The sequence below is a fragment of the Myxine glutinosa genome, chromosome 7 (genome assembly GCF_964187855.1).
Source record: "Myxine glutinosa chromosome 7, kmMyxGlut1.1, whole genome shotgun sequence".
Classification (NCBI taxonomy): Eukaryota; Metazoa; Chordata; class Myxini; order Myxiniformes; family Myxinidae; genus Myxine; species Myxine glutinosa.
In genome coordinates this window covers 39,799,456-39,825,900 of record NC_136267.1, presented here as the reverse complement: position 1 = coordinate 39,825,900, position 26,445 = coordinate 39,799,456, and the positions used below count along the sequence as shown (strand labels likewise).

The 26,445-nt window shown below is 48.8% G+C and overlaps 1 protein-coding gene across 1 annotated transcript in view; it reads left to right on the top strand.

Moving 5' to 3' along the window:
• The window catches only part of BORA (BORA aurora kinase A activator), a 54,362-nt gene that overhangs the window by 2,684 nt on the left and 25,233 nt on the right, over nt 1-26,445 (top strand). The window contains exons 2-4 of the mRNA XM_068122137.2: nt 23,597-23,743; nt 24,151-24,257; nt 24,584-24,629. Coding sequence (XP_067978238.1) covers nt 23,597-23,743; nt 24,151-24,257; nt 24,584-24,629 — 300 coding nt within the window. The remainder of the gene's footprint in view (nt 1-23,596; nt 23,744-24,150; nt 24,258-24,583; nt 24,630-26,445) is intronic.

The following is a 26,445-nucleotide window of genomic DNA, read 5'->3' as shown; positions in this document are numbered from 1 at the left end:
AATATAATCCAATTACAATGTAGTGGAGCCTAATGCCCCCTGGAGCTTAATGCCCCCCTTTGCCCTATAACTGTGCTGTAGTTTTCCAATAATTTCTACAGACGATGTAGATGCACTTCAAGGAATAGTGTGGGATCCAGTGAACAGCCGTAGCCAAAAATATTGGCACCTTGGCACGTTTTTCAAATAATGCACCATTTCTTCCAGAAAATTGTTGAAATTAAAAAATCTTTTGGTATCCACATATGTATTTCTTTGGTTTGTAGTGGAACTAAACAAAAAAGCTGAAAAACTACTAAATCTTAGCTTATTCCACACAGAAATCCTAAAATGGCCCGGACAAAATTGTTGCCACCTTTTGGAAGTTGTTAGAAATATAGATTTCAAGCAGGTGATTCTCCTTTACCTTGAAATTGAACTCGCCTATGGTGAGTTGCAGGTGCCTGCAATATAAAAATCACTCGTCAACCCATTTGAATAGAGAAAAGGAGTCAATCTGCTGTTTTGTGTCACTGTGTGTACCGCAATGAGCACGGAGAAAATAAAGAAAACCAGAGAATTGTCTGAGGAGGTCAGACACAAGATTGTAGCCAAGCATGGACAATCTCAAGGCTACACGTCCATCTCCAGAGATCTTGATGTTCCCATGTCCACCATACGCAATGTTATCAGGAAGTTTAAGGCCCATGGTACTGTCGCCAACCTCCCGGGACGTGGCCGCAAGATAAAACTTGATCGAAGATTGCAGCGAAGGATTGTTCGATTGGTGGAGAAAGCACCTCGATCAACTGCCAAACAGATTCAATGTGACCTTCAGACACAAGGTACGACAGTTTCAACTCACCTCGTCCGTCACCAACTCGATGAAAGGGGGTTATATGGTAGGAGACCCAAGAAGACCCCACTGCTGAGAGAGAGACATAAGAAAGCCCAGCTGGAGTTTACCAAAACACACCTGAACAAGCCAAAGAACACCTTCCCTACAGTCAAACATGGAGGATGTTCGGTAATGTTTTGGGGTTACTGTGCTGCCTCTGGCACTGGGTGCCTTGAATGTGTGCATGGCACATTGTGGCCTGAAATTGGCAGAAATTTTGTTGTGCAAACTTCTACCTGCTCAAAGGTATGGTATTGAATAAGATACCCTAGTATCCGGACGTGGCTGCACAATCAGGAGTAAATCAGGAGATTATCACGGCATTTTGGAGCACAATGTTCAACCCAGTATCAGAAAGATGGGTCTCAGTCGAAGGTCATGGGTCTTGTAGCAGGACAATGACCCCAAACACACTTAAAAAAAGCACCCAGGAATGGTTCAAGACAAAACGCTGGACTGTTCTGAAGTGGCCAGGAATGAGTCCAGATCTAAATCCCATTGAACACCTGTGGGGAGACCTGCAAACAGCAGTTGGGAGAAGGCACCCATCAAATCTGGGAGAGCTGGTGCAGTTTGCACAAGAAGAGTGGGCCAAACTGCCAGTCGAGAGGTGAAAGAAGCTCATTCATGGCTATTGGAAGCACTTGACTGCAGTTATTTTGTCCAAAGGCTGTGCTACAAAATATTAAGTCTGGGGTGTCAATAATTTTGTCAATGCCATTTCTTTTTATTTTCTGATTTAAACGGATATATTAAGTTCTGAATTAAAAACAAAGGTTCTGTAATATTAACAGTGAAATAAAGAATTGTGGAGACAAAATATTTTCGTCAATTTCAAATTATTTTTAAAGAAAATTGTGAGTTATTTGAAAAAAGTGCAAGGGTGCCAATATTTTTGGCCACGACTGTATACTCACAAACTTTATATATTAATAATAAGATTGCATATACAAACTTTATATAATAACAATAATTAATTTTAAAAAACATTTTCATGGTCGAAATATCCCACCCCAGTTGTGAGGCAACCTTGAAAGCTATATGATTTGTATACTGTTCAAATTAGCCCCAACCATGGGATAACTTTGAACGCAACAACAAAAAGGTCATCGCAACTCCCTGCGCTTTCTACCTAAAGCAAGGTTGAGAGCTGGCAAAATGTTCCACCAGGAATAACCAAATATAAAATTGAGTATTTCCTTTTCCGTTTTGATCCCTGTAACCATAAGTTTCCACCCCATGGGGAATGAACTGGGTGTCAATTTTAAAAAAATGTTACATATTTCATGCACCCCCAAATTTTGATTGCATATACAGTTTCATTTTTAAAAATCTTTTGAAATTTGCCCATTATTGCATTTTTCAGTATTCGACCTTTTGACCCTGCCCCAAGAGGCGTGGTCAAAATGATGATGCTCTTGCACCTTGCCATGTGGTGAGCATAACTACCAAGTTTGGCGAACGTCAAATACCAAAAAATGCGATTCCGGGCACATTTTAAAACATTTAATGAAACATTTAAAAACAAAAACAAACAGTTTAATGAGACTGTGTATAACCAATCAGCATTGGGAAACACATGAAATATGTAACGATTTTTGGGGGGGATTTGACCATGATTCATGCCCCAGGAGTTAACAGAGATGAAAACGTCACACAAAATTTAACACAAAACATCAAAATTAAAATGTCACAGGGAGCAAAACACAAAAAGAAATTTAACTCAAAATTATATATTCGGTCTTTCCTGGTGGTACCTTTTGCAATCTTTCAACTTTGCTTTAGGTGGAAAGTTGACGGCAACAGTCATGCAGTGCGCGATATTCTTTGACGATCATCGGCGTGTCACAATGTCTTGACCAATTAAACTACAGCTTTCATTGACTCTGGCCGTAGCGTCAAATAGCGTACTTTGAAGCCCAAAAATATATTATGAAAATTCAATGTAGTAGCCTGAGCCTGACTGACCTGAGTTTCCTTAAAGGGACACAGACAATGTGTCCTAAAAGGGACACAGACAGAAAATCATGGTTGGTTTAATTAATAGCTATGGCTTCACTTGACACTTTCTCATTGTTCTTTTTTTTAAATAAATGTATTGGATGGAAGATATTGTTACATTTATGAGGGTAGGTGAGAGGATACCATAAGGAAGGTAGGACTGTATAATTGTAGCATGGACCATGGATGCGTAGGAGAAATCTCGATGTACAGAAGTAGGGAAACTGTAGCTTCAGATTGTTTGTGTCTTCACATGAGGGGTGAAGCAGTGCTAATTCGTGTAGGGATTAAGGCAAATTTTCCCCAGTACGTGATTTCCCCTCTGTAATTTTCCCTTTATGTTTTCCTGACAAGGCCGTCCAGGAAAACCTCCTTTAAACAACAACAACCGCCGACAGATCCCAAGCAGAGCTGATCGGACTAAGCCCCGCCCAAAAGACCTAATAACGAAAATGGCCACGCCCCCAGGGTAGGGTGATAGGAAGGTGGAGAAAGCCGGCAGGCTACGCCCTTAAAGGTCATAATTGGCCGAGAGGAGCATGGGGTGAGTTGGAAAGAGCTTCGCCAATGGTCGGTGTGAGGTCATCTAGAAACTTTGAGAGTGAAGAAGAAGGGCGCGTCTCTCTTGGTCCTGGTGAAGAAGTTTGGCCATTTTTGTGTGCTTTTGAGGAGCGGTTTTTCTGCAACAATCGTTTAAAGAGCTTCGATTATTGTTGGTGCAAGGGAGCTGGAAGCCACGCTGTCCCTCCCGAACAGTGGTGGAGAACACTGAGTGGGCCGTCTTGTCTGCTCACTTCACAGCTCGGTGTGCTCGTGTTGGGCAACAACTCTTGCCGATCGTATACAGAAGTTCACCAACAGTTTTGAGATTTAAGAATGACGAAACTTTATTAAAACAGCACTTATACAGATCTGGAGGAGACAGACATCTACAGCAAGAACCAGCTTCATGCCACGTCTAGCCTTCCTGGAGCACATTGATTCGCAGTCCGTATAAATAGGGACAAGTTTATCAGAAAATCTCTGAGAGAACAAAGGAACTAGCGAGAGTCCCCCACCGTCATCCCTAGCCCCCACCGTCATCCGTCCCTTATCCGGACCAGATGTTTCTCTGGGCTCCGAGGAGACAGAAAATGTAACTCATTAAAGGGAGGGTGCATTCTTGGCTTCGATAAGGCCATAAAATATATGGGTTTGTTCAACTGAGTAATTCAAAACATGTTTATACAGATTCAAGCGTCGCTGTGATTAATACAAAATATATAGTTTTAACGATAGGTTTATGTCTGCAATCTAATCATTCTACCGGCGTTACACATCCGCGCGCATGTGAGCGTTCTCCTGCCCGCGGCTCGAGGCGCCGTCTGAGAATCATCAGAGGGATTTTACGACCGGCCTTATCTAGCCTCGAAAGGGCACACGTATACAATTGTCCAGCACGACTAAAGCGAGCCTTTCCTCATTTTAAACTAAAACGAAGCAAAAACCTTTTATTAACTTTATGAAATAGCATTTTAGACAACATTTAAATCATAACCTCGTAGCCATACGGCGTCCATAGCCGACCATTAAGCAGCAACAATTCTGCGACCTGACATCCCTTCCTCTTGTCTCGTCGAGACAAAGTATCTCAAGAGACAACGTGCCACATCGGGCTTTATTGAAAGACAATCGTGTAATGCGGGTATCTCCCGAGGGCATACCGTGCGCCCATAGCGCCTCGCCCGTGCATTTGGGGAACGTGTCGTGTGGTGCGTGCTTTGAACCTGAGGGCTCAGAACATGAAAGTCCATTAACGTTTCGGATCCACAACGAAGACGTCTGGTCCAGATGAGGTTCTGCCCCGCCAGAGGGCCCACAACCTCCCCTGCGGAACTTGCTCCCCCCACCCTTTGCAGACGCAGTCCTTGCAGATCTTCGAAGTTAATCAACGGTCATGCCCATGAGGTCCCTCACGTGCTGCTGTTCTGGGGAATACAAAATGTCGTCAGTATCTTGTGTCTCAATTTCCTGATCAGGGTACAGAGCGTAAAAATCCGATTCACTTGAAGCATTTGAACTTAAAACATTTGGAGAAAAGAGAGGGACTTCCTTTATGTCAAAGTCTCCCATGGGCGCCTGGTCGGCTTGCGGGTCTAGGACATCCGCGTCGGGTCCCTCGACCGCCAGACCCAGTGTCGCAATCAGATCCATAGTTGGGTCGGAAGGGGGCGTGCAGCTGTCAGCTTGTAATACATAAGAGGCGTTAGCCAGTACACGCAAGGGGTTTTCAGCACAAGTATCACAGTCATCACAAACATCCATACAGGCAGCAGCCAGTTCCCACATGGGATCCACACAAGTATCACAGTCGTCACAAAATTCAATACAATTTTCTGGAGCGTTGGTCGCAACTGCCTTGTTGAAGGACCCGTTCAGGTCGACGGCCTCTGTGGTCAGAGCCATAGTCGTTGTCAGCGGCTTCTTCACTTTCCATCCTGTAAAATACTTTCTCATACAGAGGAGGACTAGAGATTTCATTAGTGCCCCCCAAATTACTACCCCGATTATCACAGCCAGTGCGGTCAATAACCACTTCACTATGGTGCCCGTCCATCCCCGGAACCAGTCAGTGAGCCAGCTAAATGTATAAGAATTTTTGCGCGCGATCCGATCGATCGTCAGGGCGTGGCTAGTTTCCCTTAGTCTCACTATTGCGGCTGACACTCCTTCAGATGGATCGGGTATGTAAGTGCAACATTTTCCCTCTATAATTCCGCATACCCCTCCTTTCTCTGCCAAGAGCATGTCCAAAGCCACCCGATTCTGCATCACCATTGTACGCATGTGAATCACCGTATCCAATAGTATGTCATGAGCCGTAGCGGTGTCGTTTGCCACCTTTTCTAGGGCCAAAGCCAATTTATCTATCCGGAAACTATCCATGACTGTGCCCGCTCCTGGGAAGAAGAAACCAAACACCTTTTCCCATAGGCTCCCGTGTAGTTTAGTGGTTCCATCTTCGTTCATGACTGACCTCTTATAACGCCTGTCCAAGGACTTTGGGTCTAGCTCATCCAGTATCTCAACGTCAGGAAGGACTGAACCCAGATAACATGTGCCCCCCCAATTATTTGGTAAATAGGGGTAAGCCTTGTCGCCGCATATAAACATTGTCCCATGGGGTGGGACCAGGTGGGTGGATAAGCACCGGAGTCCCTTTACCACCCCATTAATCCTACTAACCCCCCTAGAGAATGTTATAGCCGTTATGTTGTGGTTGTGTTTATCTTGCAGTACTATTCGTAATGTAATCCCTGAGCTCCCTTGTCCCAGCTTCCCGGGGAGAGTGTAGGCGCATTCTGATTCTCCCATACGCAAGTGGCCGGAACCCTGGAGGCAGACCCTCCCTTTCTGTGGTTTGACCCAGACGGGGGCAGGCCTCTCGGCCACATGGGCAATCATTGACGGGCGATAATTAAATTGTCGATTGCAACTCTTGCCGTTGTCAACCCCTTCTCTTTCCAGCGTGGTGACTAAACATGGGGAATCGATAGGTTGTGAGCAGAGGTCATTGAGGGACAGAGGTAGCACTATCATGTGTATTCCTGTGGTGCCTGCTTGGGGAAAGTGCATGCACGACCAGCAGTGTGTCCTATTTTGAATTGTTGCCACCTCCCTGGCCACTTTCCAATATGTGTTTTCCCCCCTCTTTGGGGCCTTATCCTGAGGGTGTGGCGTGAGTATGTATTCGATGCATGGTGTGTATTTAGTTTCGCTATCAATAGTATTGTACCTATGATTAGGCCCATCCTTACTGTGGTTGCTGTGGTGTAGTGTCTGGTGCTTGTATGGCCAACTTACAGTGCGTGGCGTGGATCCACGAGGTCTTGCCCTCGCAAAAGACTGCCGTTGGTGTAGTCAGCAACACCTGGACTGGTCCCTTCCACCTTGGTTCCAAGGCGTTCTTGCAGGTGAAGTGCTCCACGAACACCTGGTCTTTTTCCTCTGGTGGAACACCTGGTCCACAAGTCTCCTGGGAACGCCTGGTCTACAGGTCTCCAATTCATCTATCTAGATTCAATTCATTCAATTCATAGTTTCATAGAACACCTTTTCTCCAATTTCCTAATCCACTTTTTTCAAGTGGATCCAATTTTATCCAATATTCAATTTTTTAATTCAATCCCATTTAATCCAGTCCAATTCAAATTAAATTCAATCCTTCTCTCAGCATCCCATTACCTGTTTCCAACATCAATCAAAATCATAAAAATCAATAAAATAATAAAAATAAACGAAAATTACTTCAGCTAGAGTTTCAACTAGAATTAACACAAACAAACCACCATTAACCTCCATTAACACAAACAAACCACCATTAACCTCCATTAACACAAACAAACCACCATTAACCTCCATTAACCTCCCCCTATTATTTATTTATTTTCACGAATAAACAAATAATAGAAATAACCTGGTCTACTTCCAATTTCAATTCTGGTCAGTTCTGGTGTCTGGTCACACACAATGTTTTCCTCACCCACTGTGATTCGCTCAAAATAGATTCTCACTGTTATGTCTGAAATTCGTCTCATGAAAACCCATTCAAGAGTCCAGTGTAACAGACAGCCAAACACATAGACACGCCGAAGACCCCAGGGTACCCATCAACCTAGCTTGTCCCCAGATCCACAACACAGCGAAACATGTAACTTTACTAAAACTAGAACGGGCACTCGGTAGAGCGCATACCTTCGCCGCAGCTACTTTTGTTGCCAAAATAAAAGACTACAAGATCTGTGTAGCAAAGCCACACCTACGTTGTCATGCGGGAAGATTTGTTTCAAATTAAACCATTCTATCCCGCCAAAAGTTTGATATTGTAATCACATCCATGACCTTTTCATGACCTTGACCTTGACCTTTGACCCGGTCGATTCCAAAATCTAATCAAATGGTTCCCGGATAATAACCTATCATCCCACCAAATTTCATGCGAATCGGTTGAATACTTTTTGAGTTATGCGAATAACATACACATACACACACACACACATACAAATAAATACACAGCGATCAAAACATAACCTTCCGCTTTTGCGAAGGTAATAATCACTTACTCATAACTAATACTCATAATAACTCATAATTACTTATGTAATTACTCATGCCAATACTTACTCAAAATAATGTAATATCCCAATCTTCACCCCCTATGCAAATCGAAGCACCCCGGACAATCCACAACCAATATCAACCACTGTAGCCGCCTTCCCGACTCCAGGCAGCCACACACAGCCACATACATCTCCATCCACGTCACACAAGACAACAGCCAACGAGTGTGTCCACCACACAGAAACCTTTGGCAATGCAACAACCGAACTCCCAGACAACCAACAACAAAACCCAATCCATCTCCATGGCTCATCAAGCAGTTCCAACTTAATCCAGCTTCACATACCGATTTCCCCAAAAACTCGTGAAACTTCACCCCCATTCTGGAAAAACCCTGGACTAAACCCTGACACCCTAAATAACTTCAGACCCATCTCCAACCTACCCTTTCTGTCAAAAGTTTTGGAACGTGCTGTGGCCACTCAACTCAAACATCACCACTCTGCCAATAACCTGTATGAAACATCCCAATCCGGATTCTGCTCCAGCCACAGTACTGAAACTGTTCTCCTCAAAATCACCAGCGACCTTCTCTCTCCTCTGACGCCGGCAACCTCAACATTTTCATCCTCCTCACCTCAACGCCTCCTTTGACATCATCAATCACACCATCCTCCTCACCCTGTTTAGACCAGCTTGTGCCTATTAAACCCAAATCAGTTCACTCCCAAGCCTACAAGGACCACCTACAGCACTGCAAAGATGTCCTCTACTCCACCTACTACTCTCAAATTATCCACTCTGGCTCCGGAATCCCAAAAGCACTCTTCTCTACAATAAACAAACTAAATAAACAAATAAATAAACAAACTTTACAACGTGAACAAACTCCTCAGCGCCCTGGATACCACCACCTGTCATTCAGAGTAGACAATCTCCATCTCCATCTCCATCTCCATGCTTCTCCACTTGCAACCCAAATATTTTCCATGAAATGAATAAAATGAATTTTATGAATCTTCTCATTATTCGAAAGTTTACAAAATGTCCCAAATCTGTATATTATTTTCTACTGTGGTTATATTAAACCATTATTTTACAAAATCCAACTTTCAATAAACTGAAAAATGCTTCGCCATGGAATAGTCCACCACTCATATAAATAATCATAAGAGTTCTGCGAAACATCTCCATCTTTAAAACTTAGCCAACCATTTTTAAACCACATGTTTTCCCCCCAAAAAACAAGTCACATTCTTTGTATATTGCCAACATTGTTCATCGTTTAAGTATCATCCAGAACTAAAATTTTATAAACCATCAACTTGTAGATGCATTTATTTATATCCCATTAACCCAAGAACTCTCAATTGCTTGGTTATATTTTAGTAATGTCATATATCCATATTTCTTTTCCAAAATGTTCCTGATATACACATTAATCCCATCTGTCTTTGTTTCCAGATCAACTCAAATCAAGAAATCGACACAAATCCTTATTACCTCCAATCAACTCAAAATTAAATCAAACAATTCAAAACCAGATCGGATCAGCGATCAGAAATCACTTTTCCCTGATTCATTGACCTTATATCCCATCCCAGGTCCAAATTTTGTGACTCACAGTACCTGCCTCCATGGAACAATGACGCCTGAGCACTCAATTAGCCCTCCCAGTACCAAAGACTTACAATCAGACCGACAGACAGACAAATAACAGAGGCATGTCGCCAGCCCCAGCACAGGACATCACCTTTCCGGGCAGGCACAATATAATCCACAGTATCGAAATGCCAATTTCTATCCGGAGCCTCGCAAAGCCAAAATCGGGCATGTTCACTGCATTTCAACCTCCAACCACACGGGGTGTTCCACCCTGCGCCTGCTCCACCATGCAACCCGATCTGTACTTGGTGCGCCCGGCGCCCCCTATAATCAGCGAGTTATAATAACCACAATATACTTACTTGGTGTACCAATATACCAATATACAGCACCCACCTCTTGATACCACAACTTAATTCATGTTACTTGCATCTCTTTGCATCTTCCCAATTGTCCTCCATTTACCATGACTATCCCCATTGCTCGGTCACACACGTCACTGTGCTCGGCCCGGTTAAATTAAACTCAAGCGTACTGTACCTGACGCTTCCGGTCGGCACCGGAAGTCTGTTTATTTCTTGAGACCCCTGAATCGGGACATCAACGACAATTACAACGACAAACAGAACTCGATATTCTCTGTTCACTAATTACGTACATGATTTCAGTTTTAACCCACAATATAATGTCCCGATATTCTCCAGATTTAAGTCCTATATATCCTGCCGTTAAATCAACCTCCAGTAGACTGACAGCCTGTCGTTCTTCCAAGGTTAGTGAATTATCTCCGACCTTTTTCCCTTACAAATCTCGAACAAAGGTCAAATGAACTTTAAAAGGTCAAACTTCAAACGGAGAAAGGTGGTACCAGTTCTCATTCCACAACTAATACAAGTCCGGCGACATTCCCGTTCCTTGCAAGAACTCCACATCCGGACAGACAGACGACCACTATCGTGGCTCCACATCGCAAAATGCTAGCTTCTACGAATCCAACAACCGTATAACTCCACAGACAGACAAACACAACCACATCCTCCTCGCGCCCACACCTTGGCACAAGCCACACCACATACCGACAGTTGAAACTGAACGTCCGACATCCAGCAAAGTCGAAATGACCCACAATGCATTTGGGCACACATCCTCCTCTGAGAGTGGGCGAGTTATCGCCGGCACTCTGAGCAAATCTCATGCTCTGAACCCAATTCAACAAACTCAACAACAACTGCTCTTATTTCCCATCCTGACAACAACAATTACAACGACAACTGCCCAAAACCGAGAGCCCCCATTCAGCGCACACGTGACTCGCGGTTCGCTCGGCTCCTGCCCGAACGCACAATAACTCTACCCAAACTTCCACGGAGCCGCACGGCGGAAACACAGGTTTGTACCACACTTTAATTAAACGAACATCGCCAGGATTCTCGGATAGACGTTAATTTCACAACACACACGACAAGAATCCGATTTAAATTCAGAGATCGCCGATCGACCTGGCACAACCATCTCAACGCGACGACGCCACGCCGCCCTCCGTCCTGGCGCGCACCCTCGTGCCTCCACACGAATCCCAACACTCCCAAACAGATGAAAATCCGGACTCAGTTCAGGACCTCACCTGTTCCCTCGGATAGTCGCTAGGAATGTCAAAGCTTCACACCGAAACCCTCTGCTTTGCATATGTCATACAGACAAATACATTGGCCAGATACACACGTCAATTAACATCCCAATATACATTCATTCCTCATTCATATACGAGTGAGTCTCCCAGACTTCGCGCGAAACTCAGATCGACTCAAATCATGCCTTTCTCCAGCCACTCCCATGTACAATCTTTGCTCATTCATGTTACGTCTCTCATTCAAGGAAAAGGATTTTTGGGACGGGTTGGACGGGGTGGGTTGAGGTGAAAAAGGGAAGGCAGGGCGGGGGGTGTTGGGGTGTTGCCTAGAGCCCCGGGACTGAGCTCAGGTCTTGGGGGGGGGGTGGGGGGTCCTTTTGCACGGCCCAATTCTGCGGCTGTGGAGGGGGCCCTTGTATGTTCCAGTTTTGGGGAGGGGGCCCTTGTGGGTTCCAAATTTTGGGGAGGGGGCCCTTATGGATTCCTGGGCAAGCATTTGCAACATGTCGTCCTTTACATCGGCCTTCTTATCGTCGCCCATGTCCCACTGCTCGGCCGCTTCATCTAATTGGTCGGTTAGCCTTAGTGCGATGTGTACCCCGGCCAACAACAGGTCGACCAGGGCCCCCCAATCGTCGAGGGTCTGGGCCGGGGTTGGTGCTACATTCGGCCAGCGTGCGTGTACTTTGGCCTGGTCCCACACCCACGCTGGCAATACAGCCTCTCCCATGTGGCAGACGTCCCGCCAATCTGCGCCTGTATTCTGTATCCACAAACGCATAAGTTCCGGTACGTGACCGGGCTGTTCAGCCAGCAAGGTTCTCACCCGCTCCTGCATAGCCGCCAAATCTGGTTCTTTCAAATGGTTTTTTAAAGGGACACATCTCGATTGTAGGCTGTGGGTTCTCCGATTCCGTGAGCCCTTCCACTGAGGGGTACAATACAATACTCCTAGCCCTTCTGGGGCCGCGAACCCGCTGTCCGCCCCACTAATTTCTTGTCCTCTAAAAGGGTTGCCCGGGCTAAGGTGAACCTGGGGGGCGGCTGGTCTAGTTTTCTGGGGGTCTAACCCCTGGGGGAACAGGGGCGGGGGTGGGAGAGGTGGCGCCTGTGGCCCGGGGACAGGGCTCAGGGCTTGGGGGGGTGGGGGGTCTTGGTCTGGCATCTGGTCCAGCGGCATCACTCGCTGATTTACTTGCTTAACTGCTTACTTACTTGTCCTCTGTCTGGTGTAGCTTCAATAACCATAGCTGCAATGCTTAAAATTTCAATATTTCAAAAACCATTCCTGTCCTTCTCACCCTATGGCCACCTGGCCCATTTCCTGTGAGCTTATTTATTTTCTCTTGTCCACCAGATCCTGGCCTGTTTTATCTGGACCTCTGTTGCTTGCTTCCTTCTTGTCAAGCCTACCTACTGCGCGTTTTCCTTTTCCTGGCCATGTTCCTATGGCCCTCTAAGTTAGCCACAGCCCTTCGTTCCCTGGCATGCAATGGCATACCCCATCTTGTCTCTGGGCTGTTCCTTCCTGGAAAAATCTTGGCCACCTGGCTTCAACCTATATGGCTGTCCGACCTCATTTTCCCCTCCTGGTGCTAACTGTAACTTTAAGCTTACTGTTAAGTCCTTACTGGTATCCTGCGCAAAATCTATTCTTAGCTTTACCCTTAATGTTTATCCTGGCTTTAACAAAGGTACGTCATTCTGAGGCCTGAAACAGCCTTTACTTACAATTTCAGTTCGGAATGCAGGCAGTGCGGATGACAGGGAAGCGGACTGAAACCGTTCGAGGAAGCAAGGTACAAATTTGGAAAGATAGCCCTCTGGTATAAAACAATTGCTCACCTTAATCAAATTAGAGTGCCAGCGTCCCGGCCTCGGGCAGCCTTCCTCCTGTCGCCCGGGTTCCGCTTCCCGTCCTCCGCGTCTGTTGCGATCCGAGTCACGGCACCATCAATGTTGGGCAACAACTCTTGCCGATCGTATACAGAAGTTCACCAACAGTTTTGAGATTTAAGAATGACGAAACTTTATTAAAACAGCACTTATACAGATCTGGAGGAGACAGACATCTACAGCAAGAACCAGCTTCATGCCACGTCTAGCCTTCCTGGAGCACATTGATTCGCAGTCCGTATAAATAGGGACAAGTTTATCAGAAAATCTCCGAGAGAACAAAGGAACTAGCGAGAGTCCCCCACCGTCATCCCTAGCCCCCACCGTCATCCGTCCCTTATCCGGACCAGATGTTTCTCTGGGCTCCGAGGAGACAGAAAATGTAACTCATTAAAGGGAGGGTGCATTCTTGGCTTCGATAAGGCCATAAAATATATGGGTTTGTTCAACTGAGTAATTCAAAACATGTTTATACAGATTCAAGCGTCGCTGTGATTAATACAAAATATATAGTTTTAACGATAGGTTTATGTCTGCAATCTAATCATTCTACCGGCGTTACACATCCGCGCGCATGTGAGCGTTCTCCTGCCCGCGGCTCGAGGCGCCGTCTGAGAATCATCAGAGGGATTTTACGACCGGCCTTATCTAGCCTCGAAAGGGCACACGTATACAATTGTCCAGCACGACTAAAGCGAGCCTTTCCTCATTTTAAACTAAAACGAAGCAAAAACCTTTTATTAACTTTATGAAATAGCATTTTAGACAACATTTAAATCATAACCTCGTAGCCATACGGCGTCCATAGCCGACCATTAAGCAGCAACAATTCTGCGACCTGACACTCGCATCGACAGCCGGCACCATATTGGGCGCTCAGACACGGGAAGCGTTGGACTTCGCCACCACTGCTAACATCACCAAACAATCTCGTTGGATGAGCTTAGTGCACAAGAAAAAGGGATTTTATTTTATTTTGTTATCTTTCCCCTGTGTTGTATTTGTAACTGCATGGAGGTACCTCAAAATATAATTTTAGTTTTACCTCTGCACTCATTTTCATTCTTTGGTTTATAATCATTAAATTCATATTTGTTGAATCTATTGTTGTTTCTTTATCGTGGGTTCGGGAATAAACCCGTGTTGCTTCTGCTCCGTTCAGGTAAACGTTTCACAGCCTCCATCTCACGCGGCACGTCATAACCGCTAAGAATTCGGGAGTTCGCCTCGGGAGTAAAAACGTGCAGCCATTCGTCGCCCGGTGGTCTTAATTGCTGGTGACGTGACAATATTACTGTTTTGGGGTGTACTTTTACGATTGATTGGCCCCACCCTCTCCTCCTCCTTCCCCCCCCCACCCCCCCCCCCTCCCTAAAAACGGCAATTTGATTACCTATGTGACCCGCTACGTCATCTCGAGGATAGTCTTTCTGCTGGGAGTTTTTATAATGATTTTGACTCTCAAAGGATTCTAGATCAGAAAAATCTTGGAAAAAAGGGTGCCAATTTGATTCATACACCTGCATGAAGAAATAAATGTATTTTATTTTCCAGATGTGGGGCACCTCTTTATATGAACCTTTCTAGAGCATTACTTGGTTCCTCCTAAGAACACAAGGGTAGTGTAGCATGCACATGAGTTTTTTTTTTGAATGTCCCTTCTTTTCTGGACTTTGCCACATGGCACATACCCTTATATAAATAAAGAGGCCTTTTCTATGCCCCTGGCATTTTACCCAAGAATGTCTTTGGACCCCATCGTCACCTTTTGTTTAAGTTTGGTTGGTTTTCATGTAAACAAGTTCTTATTGCTTTACATTAGATAAAATAATATTGAATTAATTATTTTGGTGTCCAGTTAATTCTTTAATTAATATTATTGATTAAACATATATATTTATGAATAGATAGTATTAAATAATGGAGGTATTTAGATAAAAATAATATTTATAAAATACATTATAAATAAGCATTAAAATAATTTGGTGGTTGCTGGGATTTGCAGTGCAGCATGGTAAAATCTATATATATATAAAACACAGTTTGTGTGTGTGTGTGTAATGTTACCGATAGACTCCTAAACGGAGAGGCTCACGTGCTTGATATTTGGCACAGACATGGCCACTGAGCCTGGTAAGAACATGGCCGACCTAAAAATTTATTTCATAATATTTCTTTACCATATTTTAACCTCAGCGCGGAATATTATGACCAGAATCTGACCGCTAGCAGAGCAGCGCGCTGATTCGCTCAGAGCAATCACATGATGTTCCTTGCCGCCATTAACTCAGTTACGCGTTCGCACGTATTTCAGAGCGAAAAGCAATTGCCTTTTTTCACATTTCAGCGACGAACATTGCCATTCACACCACAGAGGTTTTTTGCCCTTTCATCTTTAGATCCATATTTTTTGCCATAATGTAGCGCATTATGGCTCTCTCGAGCTCGAGTTAGCCAATCACCTGGGGGCATGAGGCCACGTTGGCCACGCCCACGACACGACGCAGAGTTGCAATCGATCGCTCAGAGCGATCACGTGATGTTCCTTGCAGCGCGACTATATATATATATATATATGTCACTCAGATCCCTCACAATCGACCACCACCTCCTCCTGCAATACTAAATATCACTCAGATCCCTCACAATCGACCACCACCCCCTCCGACAATACTAAATATCACCCAGATCCCTTGGAATCGACCACCACCTCCTCCTACAATACTAAATATCACTCAGATCCCTCACAATCGACCACCACCCCTCCTACAATACTAAATATCACTCAGATCCCTCACAATCGACCACCACCCCTCCTACAATACTAAATATCACTCAGATCCCTCGCAATCGACCACTACCGCTCCTACAATACTAAATATCACTCAGATCCCTCACAATCGACCACCACCTCCTCCTACAATACTAAATATCACTCAGATCCCTCACAATCGACCACCACCTCCTCCTACAATACTAAATATCACTCAGATCCCTCACAATCGACCACCACCTCCTCCTACAATACTAAATATCACTCAGATCCCTCACAATCGACCACCACATCCTCCTACAATACTATATATCACTCAGATGCCTTGGAATCGACCACCACCCCCTCCTGCAATACTATATATCACTAAGATCCCTTGGAATCGACCACCACCTCCTCCTACAATACTATATATCACTCAGATCCCTTGGAATCGACCACCACACCCTCCTGCAATACTATATATCACTCAGATCCCTCGGAATCGACCACCACCTCCTCCTACAACACTAAACATCACTCAGATCCCTCACAATCGACCACCACCTCCTCCTACAATACTAAATATCACTCAGATCCCTCACAATCGACCACCACCTCCTCCTACAATACTATATATCACTCAGATCCCTTGGAATCTACCACCACCTCCTCCTACAATACTATATATCACTCGGATCCCTTGGAATCGACCACCACCCCCTCCTGCAATACTATATATCACTCAGATCCCTTGGAATCGACCACCACACCCTCCTGCAATACTATATATCACTCAGATCCCTCACAATCGACCACCACCCACTCCTGCAATCTATATATATAAAACAGTGTGTGTGTGTGTGTGTGTGTGTGTGTGTGTGTGTGTGTGTGTGTGTGTGTGTGTGTGTGTGTGTGTGTGTGTGTGTGTGTGTGTGTGTGTGTGTGTGTGTGTGTGTGTGTGTGTGTGTGTGTGTGTGTGTGTGTGTGTGTGTGTGTGTGTGTGTAATGTTACCGATAGACTCAGAAACGAAGAGGCTCACGTGCTTGATATTTGGCATAGACATGGCTATTGAGCCTGGGACGAACATGGCCGAGACCATATTTGACGAGATCCATATTTTTTTATTCATATTTACCTCAGCGCATTTCAGCGAAGTACCCGCTAATCTCAGCCGGTGCCAGAGCAGCTCGCTGATTCGCTCAGAGCGATCACGTGATGTTCCATCCCGTCACACGTTTGCACGTAATTCAGGGCGAAAAGCGGTTGCGTTTTTTCACCTTTATGCGATCGTGTTTTGTGTCGATATTGTGCGATATGAATTAAATTTTAATTCATATTTCGTGTTTACGAATTCGAATATGAAGGATTTCCCCTTTCCCCTTTCGATTTCGAATACGAATCGAATAAGAGCTTGAGTCGAGAGGGCGAATGTACGGGTTGGGAAAGTACGGGTCTCCCTTCCCCCCCTGCCCGGCAACGCCGGTACTGGAGGGCGTGCGTGGGTCACAGGATCGGTGAGTCTCCAAAATCCGCTTCGTGCTCTTGCGAAGATGCAGGACGATGTCGCGATTGTTGTGCTGCTCTCCGACCATGAGAACTGCAACGTCATTGTTGACTGGCCCTCCCCTTCCCTCCCCCTTCCCCCTCCCCCATCCGTCCTCCCCCTCCCTTCCCCCTCCGTCCTCCCCCTCCCTCCGCCCTACCCCCTCCCCTTCTCCCCTCCCCCCTCCCCCTCCCCCTCCCCTTTCCCCCTCCCCCTCCCACTCCCCTTTCCCCTTCCCCCCTCCCCCTTCCCCTTGCCCCCCCCTCCCCCTCCCTCCTCACCCTCCACCCTCCCCCTTCCCACTCCTCCCTCCCCCTCCCCCCTCCCACCCCTCCCCCTCCCCTCCCCCTTCCCACCCCCCTCACCCTCCCATCCCTCACCCTCCACCCTCCCCCCTCCCCCCTCCCCTCCTCCCCCCCCTCCCACCCCCTCCCCCTCCCATCCCATCCCTCACCCTCCCCCTCCCCATCCCCCCTCTTCTCCCCTCTCCCACTCCCCCTCCCCCTCTTCTCCCCTCCCCCCCCCTCTTCCCCCCTCCCCCCCGTTCCCCTCCCCTCCCCCGCCCGGCAATGCCGGGTACTTCTGCTAGTCCGTTATAAATGACAGTGTAGGAGCTATGCTCCAACGTGAATCGGAAGAATGGACGCGACAAAAAGCTGGAATTCGTCCGAGTTTCTTTATTAACTCAAATCAACTCGGGTACTCTGAAAAGCCCGTTTATCGGGCAGCAATATATATACACATTATCCCGGAGCGTTTGCCCGGGAAAGGCGAGAGGGGGCGTGCCTGGGCGTCCTGGACGAGGCCTGGCAAGTCGAGAGCAGGCATGCCCGGGCGTCCCGGACGAGGCCTGGCAAGTCGAGAGCGGGCCTGCCCGGGCGTCCTGAACGAGCCCGGCATGGTGATCGCTCCGCGTCCTCGGTAGGTGCAAGGCGATTGTGTATACCCAGCGGTAGCCGCTACACACGTCCCCCTAGAATCGACTTGCACCGGCAGGGTCAATTTAAGGGGGGTCCTGATGACCCGGCCGAAGTGACCCCTGGCGGGTCGTTGGGGGGGGTCCGGTGTGGTGGTGGGCGGTCGAGTGGGGGGCACCGTGCACGGGGGGGCGGCCTCGCCGCGGCGGAAGGGCCAACCGTGGTGGTTGGTCGATGTCCACGTGCGCCGGCTTGAGGCGGTCCACCGCAATCCGGTCCGACCTGCCGCCGATGTCGATGACGAACGACTTGTCGTCCCGTCGCAGGACCCAGAAGGGCCCGTCGTACGGCGGCCGGAGTGGCCCCCGATGTGCGTCATGGCGCACAAAAACGTACTCCACTGTGCGAAGCGCTGGGGGGACGTAGGACTGGGGGTCACCGTGGTGGGATGTTGGCACGGGGGCAAACCGTCGGGCGGTCTCCTGGAGGTCCGAGCGCTGGTGAGCTGCGGACCAGGGACTGGTAGCGTCGGGCACGAATTCGCCCGGGACGCGTAGCGCCTGGCCGTAGACCAGCTCGGCGGTGGACGCCCGGAGGTCCTCCTTGGGGGCCGTGCGGAGGCCCAAAAGGACCCACGGCAGCCGGTCGGCCCAACCTCCGTCCTGAAGGCCGGCCATGAGCGCGGCCTTCATGGAGCGGTGGAATCGCTCGCACAACCCGTTGGCTTGGGGGTGGTAGGCCGTAGTACGGTGGAGCTTGACCCCCAGGTTGCGGGCGACCACGCCCCACAGCTCGGAGGTGAACTGCGGTCCGCGGTCCGACGAGATGTGCGCCGAAGCGGGCGACCCAGGTGGCGATGAAAGCCTGCGCCACGTCGGCGGTGGTGGTGGAGACGAGGGGAACGGCCTCCGGCCACCTGGTGGTCCTGTCCACCATGGTGAGCAGGTGTGTGAAACCCCGTGATGGGGGGAGGGGGCCCACCAGGTCCACGTTGACGTGGTCGAAACGTCATTCGGGCACGGTGAAAGGTGCCAGCGGGGCCTGGGTGTGTCGGTGGACCTTGGCCTGTTGGCAGGCTGTGCAGGTGCTGGTCCAATCGCGGACGTCCCGTCGAAGGCCGTGCCAGACGAATCGCGCCGACACAACCTTCTGGGAAGCTTTCCGGCCCGAGTGGGAAAGGCCGTGGAGGGAGGCGAAGATGCGGCGTTGCCAGGTAACGGGCACGATGGGGCGAGGCTGGCCTTGGGAGACGTCACAGAGCAGGACAGTGTCCACGAAGGGGATGTCGGCCAGGCGGAGGCCCGTGTCCGCCACCCGGAGGGCTTGCACCGTGGTGTCGGTGGTTTGGTCCGCCGTCGTAAGCGCGAAGTCCACGCCGAGGTGGCCCGCGTTCGCGCTGGCCCGGGAAAGACAGTCGGCCATGGCGTTGTCTTTGCCGGCGACGTGCCGGATGTCCGTGGTAAACTCCGACACGGCGGAGAGGTGGCGCTGTTGGCGGGCCGACCACGGCTCCGTGACCTTGGCCATTGCATAAAGCAACGGCTTGTGGTCAACGAACGCCGTGAAGGGTCGGCCCTCCAGGAGGTGGCGGAAATGGCGAACGGCCAGGTGTAGACCGAGGAGCTCACGGTCAAACGTGCTATATTTGAGCTCGTTCGGCCGGAGTTGCCGGTTGAAAAAAGCGAGTGGCTGCCAAACCCCGTTCACCCATTGCTCATGTACGGCGCCCACCGCGTAGTCGGAGGCATCCGTGGTGAGGGCGATGGGAGCGTTGAGCACCGGGTGAGCGAGCAGTGTTGCATCGGCGAGGGCCCGCTTTGAGCTTTTAAAGGCCGCGTCCATTGCTGCGGACCAGACAACGTTGTGCTTGGCCGGCTTGCCCCGGAGGGCTTTGTAGAGGGGCCGCATGAGTTGAGCAGCGCGGGGCACGAAGCGGTGATAGAAATTCACCATTCCCAGGAATTCCTGCAGGGCCTTTATGGAGCGGGGACGCGGAAACGTGGTGATGGCCTCGACCTTGGTTGGCAGCGGCACGGCCCCGTTCTTGGTGATGTGGTGGCCCAAAAAATCAACGGCCGTCATGCCGAAGTGGCATTTGGCCGGGTTGACGATGAGGCCGTGCTTGCTGAGGCGCCCGAACAGTGTTCGGAGGTGGAGGAGGTGCTCGGCCCGGGACGTGCTGGTGACGAGGATGTCGTCCAGGTAAACGAAGAGGAACGGCAGGTCGCGCAGCACGCCGTCCATCAAGCGCTGGAACGCCTGAGCCGCGTTCTTGAGGCCAAACGGCATTCGCAGGAATTCGAGTAAGCCGAACGGCGTGATGACGGCCGTTTTTGGGACGTCTGCCGCCCTGACAGGTACCCGGTGGTATCCCCGTATTAAATCGATCTTTGAAAAAATGACCCGTCCTGCCAAACGGGTGGAGAAGTCTTGGATGTGCGGGATCGGATATCTGTCGGGGGTGGTAGCGTCGTTAAGGCGGCGGTAGTCGCCACATGGGCGCCAGCCGCCCCCTGGTTTTGGGACGATGTGTAGTGGCGAAGCCCACGCGCTATCGGAGTGCCGCACGATGCCGAGGTGTTCCAAAGCGTCGAACTCGGCTTTGGCCACGGCGAGCTTGGCTGGGTCGAGGCGGCGGGCTCTGGCGTAGACCGGCGGGCCCGTGGTTGGTATGTGGTGCTCGATCCCATGTCGTACTGCGACGGCCGAAAACGTCGGCCGCGTGAGGGCTGGGAACTCCGTGAGCAGGCGAGCAAACTCGTTCGCCGCTGGGAGGGCGCATGCCAGCTCGGTCGGAGCGGAGCTGCTCAATGTGCATGCCAGGGAGCTGAAGGTCTCGGCGTTGATGAGGCGACGCCATTGGACGTCCACCAGCAGTCCGTGTGCGCAGAGGAAGTCGGCGCCTAGCAGAGCCATGGGCACACTTGCGGTTACAAAAGTCCAATTAAAGCGTTGGCCGCCGAAGCAGAGGGTGATGTTGCGCGGGCCGAAGGTGCGGATGGCCGATCCGTTGGCCGCAACCAAGGAGGGGCCGCAAACCGCGGACTGCCTGTCCTGATCGGAGGCGGGTATGACACTCAGTTGGGCGCCGGTGTCACACAGGAAGCGCTGTCCGGACGCTTTGTCCCTGATGAAAAGTAAGTTGCCCGTGTGGCCGGCGCTCATGGCTGGTAATGAACGCCGGCCCGGCCGTTTCCCGGCTTGCCGAAGGTGCACGGGGGTTGGCATGTCCGGGCCTTCTGTCCGAACCTGGCATGATAATAACACCACGCCTGGTCAGGTGGAGGCCCTGGTCGTCGTGCTGGAGGTGGTCGGCGCGGCGTAGCGGCCGCCAATTGCGTCGGCAGTTCGGTCGTCGACCGTGCTGGGTGCTCGGGCGCCATGGGCGTTGCTTCGGACGGCGGTGGGCTCGTGGTCGCTGCTCCAATGCGTTGGCCTGCCGCGGAGATCTTGTCGGCTTCCCTGGCGAGGGCGCGGGGAGCCGTGATTGTCGTGCTTGCCAGGGCGAGGCGTACCGGGCTAGGCAGCTGACGGAGGAACAGCTCCCGGAACAGGAATGCCGGAGAGTGCTCGCCGAGCAGCGAAAGCATGTAGTCCATTCGCTCGGACGGGCGCGTGTCGCCGAGCTCGGGCAGGTCGAGCAGGCGCCGTGCGCGTTCCGCTGATGAGAGGGCGAAAGCGTCGAGGAGGAGCTTTTTAATCGCGTCGTATTTGTCAGCGGCTGGCGGGCTCTCGAGGAGGCTCAGGGCGCGGGCCGCGGTGGCGGAGCCGAGCGCTGCTACCACATGGTGGAAGCGGGTGTCGTCGGCCGTGATGCCTCGCAGGGCGAACTGGGAGTCCGCCTGGGCGAACCAAACCGCCGCGTGAGCCTCCCAGAAGGTAGGCAGTTTGAGGGTAACTGCCGTGTCCATGTCGGGTCACCAATGTAGGAGCTATGCTCCAACGTGAATCGGAAGAATGGACGCGACAAAAAGCTGGAATTCGTCTGAGTTTCCTTATTAACTCAAATCAACTCGGGTACTCTGAAAAGCCCGTTTATTGGGCAGCAATATATATACACATTATCCCGGAGCGTTTGCCCGGGAAAGGCGAGAGGGGGCGTGCCCGGGCGTCCTGGACGAGGCCTGGCAAGTCGAGAGCGGGCATGCCCGGGCATGCCCGGGCGTCCCGGACGAGGCCTGGCAAGTCGAGACCGGGCCTGCCCGGGCGTCCTGGACGAGCCCGGCATTGTGATCGCTCCGCGTCCTCGGTAGGTGCAAGGCGATTGTGTATACCCAGCGGTAGCCGCTACAACAGTTTGAATATTTGAATAACAGTTTGATTCGATGGTTAGATGAGGATTCTGTGTAGTGAACATGTCTATCAGGTAAAGTGTTTATCGCTTAATATATTATCATATAAAGTGATTTATTATTTAAGTTATTAGTTTGTGGTAATACTTTAAATACAAGTAGTAATTAAATAAGTTTCAATACGGATATTGCGTTGCTGGGTTTACTGACTGTCTGGCCACAACTTTGAGGTTGTGGGTCCATTGATGTTGAGTAATATACTGATGTGTATCTGCAGCCAGGGTTGTGGACCTGCCGTTTGGAGGGGTTCTGGGCTGAAGGCATCGAAAACTCCATGAAAAACGTTGCCCAGTTGATCCGGGCAGTGGGAAAATCAGTCAATTGCTTATGAGTTAAGGTTATAACTTCTAATATAATAGATTTTACAAGTACTGTACTTACAAGTACTTTGTATGTGTATGTGTATGTTATGAATGTCCGGCTTCCTTCTCAGGACTACAGCGCAGTAATTGGTCTTTGTTTTGGTTAGAACCTTCAAAAACACCAGGTTTTCTCCAATTTTGTTTCCATTTTGCAAATTTTGCAAATGGGGCACATTTTAAAATGAAACATTTTATATGCAATCATGTGGCTGCTTGGCTGCATCATCTTCTGGGAGTGCTGCTGTGCCGCTGATGCAGTGCCCCCTATCTATTACCAGTAAGCCGGTACTCATTTTGCCGACCTTGGATGAATGACAGGCTGAGTCAACCCACCTGGTTTTATTTAAACAGTTCGACAGGGGCTCAAACTCAGGCCCCCAAGATCTCGAGCCAGCCACCCTAACCGTTAAGCCAACACCGGACTTGGACATTCATGATGAGAATGAAATTTATCATCGGCAGACAAGTAAATTAGTCTTTTAATTGGGTAAGTGTAGCGACCGGGCAAAATGGCCTAATTGTTATTAATTTATTTGTATTATTAATTGCTTTTGCAGATGTCTCGGGAAGTTAACTTGCACGATCTCTCCTGTCCGAAAAACTCCACTCTGAACATCTACAACCCGTTTGATAATGAAGACCCCAAATCTCTCCATGAGTCTATCATTAGTCCAGGAGGTTTGGAAATGGCTCAGAAACCGCAGGTAATTTGTTTATCTGACATGCAGGACAATGCATGAAGTACGGGTTGTCAAGTAATGATTATGGTCATGAGACATCTCCGCATGTCCACGGAATGCCTGAGACATTTCCAAGATTCCCACAAATGTGTACGGAAAAAACATTATAAAGGAGAATATTATTTTTCTCTTTTGGAGGATATTCCACTATAAATTGGATTTAAATGATGCCAAACAGTCATGTCAGGGCTTGATTTGTGAAAACCGTAACGCATGCTGATTTGTCGACCACCGATTGGCTTAGGCTGGATTGTTTCAATGATCAGCTCTTTGGTGTTTGTTGTTGTTCGCTTGCTTCTTGATTTTTTTTGGGGGGGGGGGGGGGCTATTTGAGATTTTTTGGGGGATTTGATGATGTTGTGCTCTACCAGGCACCTCACGGTTTCCGTTGGTCCATCAACGACCTGGCCATTATGCAACCGGCCGAGATATCCCACGAAGACGTCCATCGGCAAGCCTTGTACATGTCCTCCACAGGGTATGCGGTGTACTGGCATTGGCATTGTGTGAATTCTCAATTGATCTCCTTGCTCATTTCTTTCTTTGCAGTTCCTTTTTCACTTTTGTAGAAGCCTAATTCACAAGACACCTTAACTGGCTTGGGGGCTTAGGCTGTGTGTGTGTGTGGTTGTGTTTGTGGCATGTTGTGTGGTCCCTCCACCCCAAAGTTTGTCAAAAATTGAGGTGTGCAATTATTTTAATGATTACAGTTAAATAATAGGTTAGTTTTTTTCATTCCATTCTGCCCCTATACTTGTCGCTTTGCTCGTTTAACACCGCCATTTGCGCCACACTGCTCTCTAGAATGAATGATGACATGGAGGAGGAGAGGCAGCAAGCCATTGAAGAGGTGAGTGGCATTTATTGTACAATCGAGCTTCTTCTTTTTTTGCCCACACTTATTTGGATGGAAAATTAGAAGTTATGGTGTGTAATGTGGCGACGCTATGCTTTCTTTTTATGGCGTAGCTCATCGGGCAGAGCCGTCTAGAACGGTGTTTCGCCGTCCGTATGTATGTATGTATGTAAGTATGTCCCCTCAAACGTATACCAACCAGAACTAAGAATCTGGTCACATGACAGGGTGATGTGATTATGTCTGATGTCATTATGGCGGTGCGGCTGCTGACTCCACACACCGCCATGTTGATTTATATGCCGTTCATGCCGAACATATAATCGAACCTGTTATACATCACAATCTTCATGCTCTACCTTTACGCTTTTCATTCTGTGTGAAACACAAACAGACCGATTGTTAAAATGATCATCAAATATCGAAATCATCGGCGTCCCGTCTCTTCCAACAATACTGTATGAATAGGCCTTGGGCATTATGCCTCATCTTCGGACCACTTCAGACAAATTAAGCCCAGGTTTCTTAATACAGTAGTGTATCGTTTTCGGGAGTATAGTTTTCGTAATAGTAATAATAATAATATAGTAAATATAACCACAATACTTTAATCACATTGTCATGAATTGAAAGTATATGGATTGAAGCAGTGTATGGTTCATGATCAATGATGAGCATTGTTCGGCATGAATATTAATAACCGAGGAAGTAAGGAATTAGCCTCGGGTTTTTGATAGTAATATCATTTTCGAAATAATCATAATGTAACGTTTTTTGGGGGTTTTTTTTTTGTTTTTTTAATACAAGATCGAGGCTCGTGAAAGAGCGAACATTAATCACACAGAAAGACAAACCGACACATAAAACATATAATGTCGGGAGCGGTAGACAAGATGGGGAGAGAGGGGGAAGGACACAAACACAACATTTGAGAGCAGGGACCGAGAGACATGGAGACATCGAGAGATCAGTGAGAGGGAGAGGGCTTTGGGGGGGGGGGCATGGGAATGGGGGGCATGGGAAGGGGGGGTGGGAGAGGTATAAAACATATGGACACTGCCAGGACTTCCAGGAAAGAAGTTGGAATTTCAAACAAGGTGGATCTGGGGTGAATTAGCGGGGGTAGAAAAGATCAAGGTTTTGGATGGCGGAAGATAAGAGATGGTGGTGAACAGCTGTTTTAAAGACCTGGAGGGAGGAGTGGGATTGAAGGGAGTGAGGGAGTTTGTTCCAGAGGCGGGAGAAAAGAGGAATGAAAGAGTGAAGGTGAGTAGACAGCCGAGATTTCGGCAGTTTAACCATCAGAGGGTTGCTGGCAGATCTTGTGCGACCTGTAGGAATATTTGGGGGACAGAGCACAGAGAGAGCTGGGGGTGCAAGGCCGGAGAGGAGTCGGAAGAAGACAGAAAGACCACCTACCTGCCTGCGGTGAGTGAGTGAAAGGCCCTCAGAGATAGCTTCATCGCGGGAGATTCCAATAATTCTGAAAGCTTTGGTTTCAACAGCGTGAAGCCGAGCGAGGTGCGAGGCAGGAGCACCGGCCCATAGGGGAGAACGGTATTCCATTGAGCTGCGGATGAAAGCCTTGTATGTGGTGAGGAGCTCAGGTGTGCCGAGGAAGGACTTCGCACGACGGAGGATGCCCAGTCGGCGACTGGCTTTGGAGGCCAGCTTGGAAATGTGGTTTTCCCAAGAAAGATCATGGCAGATAGTGAGACCCAAAAGCTTGAGTGACAGAACTTCTTGGAGAGGATTGTTGAGAAAGTAGATGTGAGGGTTGTCCAGTCGATCTTTTCGGAGAGACATAGTA